The sequence below is a fragment of the Monopterus albus genome, unplaced genomic scaffold (assembly GCF_001952655.1).
Source record: "Monopterus albus unplaced genomic scaffold, M_albus_1.0 scaffold89.1, whole genome shotgun sequence".
Taxonomy (NCBI): Eukaryota; Metazoa; Chordata; class Actinopteri; order Synbranchiformes; family Synbranchidae; genus Monopterus; species Monopterus albus.
This window is the reverse complement of record NW_018127969.1, coordinates 1,094,752-1,096,349: the sequence shown is the minus strand read 5'-3', so window position 1 is coordinate 1,096,349 and position 1,598 is coordinate 1,094,752. Positions and strand designations below refer to the sequence as shown.

General features: G+C 41.5%; 1 protein-coding gene across 2 annotated transcripts in view; it reads left to right on the top strand.

The window, feature by feature from the left end:
* cse1l (CSE1 chromosome segregation 1-like (yeast)) overlaps positions 1 to 1,154 on the top strand; it is an 11,137-nt gene extending 9,983 nt beyond the window's left edge. For both annotated transcript variants that reach the window (XM_020607895.1, XM_020607894.1), the window contains exons 24-25: positions 159 to 390; positions 517 to 1,154. In XM_020607895.1, the coding sequence (XP_020463551.1) occupies positions 159 to 390; positions 517 to 606 (322 nt within the window). In that variant the 3' untranslated portion in view covers positions 607 to 1,154. The remainder of the gene's footprint in view (positions 1 to 158; positions 391 to 516) is intronic.
* Positions 1,155 to 1,598: the final 444 nt, after the last annotated feature.

Below are 1,598 nucleotides of genomic sequence, written 5' to 3'. Positions count from 1 at the left end.
AATACTTTCGCAAGGCACTGTTGCTGTTCTCTATTGGAATCAGCACAATGTAACGTATAGCTATATGTTAAATGTCCTCCTGATACATATTGAGTTTAACATAGGTGGTTAACTTGTTTTCCTCAGTGAAGATAATGGGTTATAATGTGTCCGTCCAGGGCCCCGCTTCTCCAGGCCCTCATTGGTCTGTTTGAGTTGCCAGAAGATGACAGCATCCCAGATGATGAGCACTTCATTGACATTGAAGACACACCAGGCTATCAGACTGCATTCTCACAGCTGGCATTTGCTGGGAAGAAGGAGCGCGACCCGATCGGAGATGCTGTCGGCAACCCCAGGATCCTGCTGGCGCAGTCGCTCCACAAGCTTTCTACTGCCTGTCCAGGAAGGGTATGTTTGGAAAAGTGTTCTGTGGCTGTTATTGTGAATAATGTCAGGCGCCATGCTGCAGTGGGCTGCTGGAGAAAGCAAATCAGTTATTCTTTGTTTCTGACTCCACCTTTTTTCCCCATTCAGGTTCCCTCGATGCTGAGCACCAGTCTGAATGCAGAGGCCCTCCAGTTCCTGCAGGGGTACTTGCAGGCAGCCAATGTGCAGTTGGTTTGAAATTGATATGATGGTGCTCAAATAATTTGGAGACCACAACACACTGCAGGAATAGCCACAGTGGCCCCAGGTCACACAGCAAAACAAACCTGCTTCAGCTGAACTTGTCTTTACAGGTTTGGTTTGACTTGGCAGTTTTAATGGATTTGCCAGAGGAATGATCATTCAGTCTGAACTTAATTGGTATCTCTGATTTAAAGTTTTTTTTTAGGACATGATTAAAGTTGACATAACTGAATGTCTGTTTGTGTTTGGGCCCTTGATTTGCTGTGCGGCACAAAACTAAGGATTTGATGATCAGGTTCTGATACAGTTATTTGTGTCAACAGAGGGAAATTTCAATAGTATTGTGGAATATCTGAAATATATGGGAGGCGTTTCCTAAGTGCTTTTTCTGTATGTTTGAATTCCTTTTTACAGTTATTTAGGCAGTAATCTGTGGCTCAAACATGTTGTGTAATATTTTTGTTGCATGTTTCCTGTAGTTTTGTTCATATCTAGTCATTGTTTCTGCACTATTTGCTAAGATGATTAAAAAGGCACTTGTATAGATTGGGTACCATTTTTGTTTCTGTAGTAGTTTGAGTTTATATTAGTTTGTCTCCAGCAAACATGTTTTTATGTGAATGGAACTTTTCACTGAGCAGCCCTTGTGTCTCAAATCCCAGTTATGATTATGTAAAATCGCTACAGTATTGCTGTGGATAGACTTAGTCATGGAGCTTGATGTAAATACAAGCAAGTGCAGGTATTGTACTTTCAATTGTGGTAATGAGTTCATGTATTGTGAATGTACAATATACCAGGGGTTTTCAACCAGTGGTGTGCGGCCCCCTTGTCTTCCACGAAGGCTTTGAAGGTGGTCCCTGACCGTGCCTTCAATAATGTAGTTCCACTGAAGGAATCTTAATTTAACACCAACATGTATTACTTATTGATTGTGAATAATCTAATTCATGCAAATATACAACAGTTAAAGCCATGGTGACTTG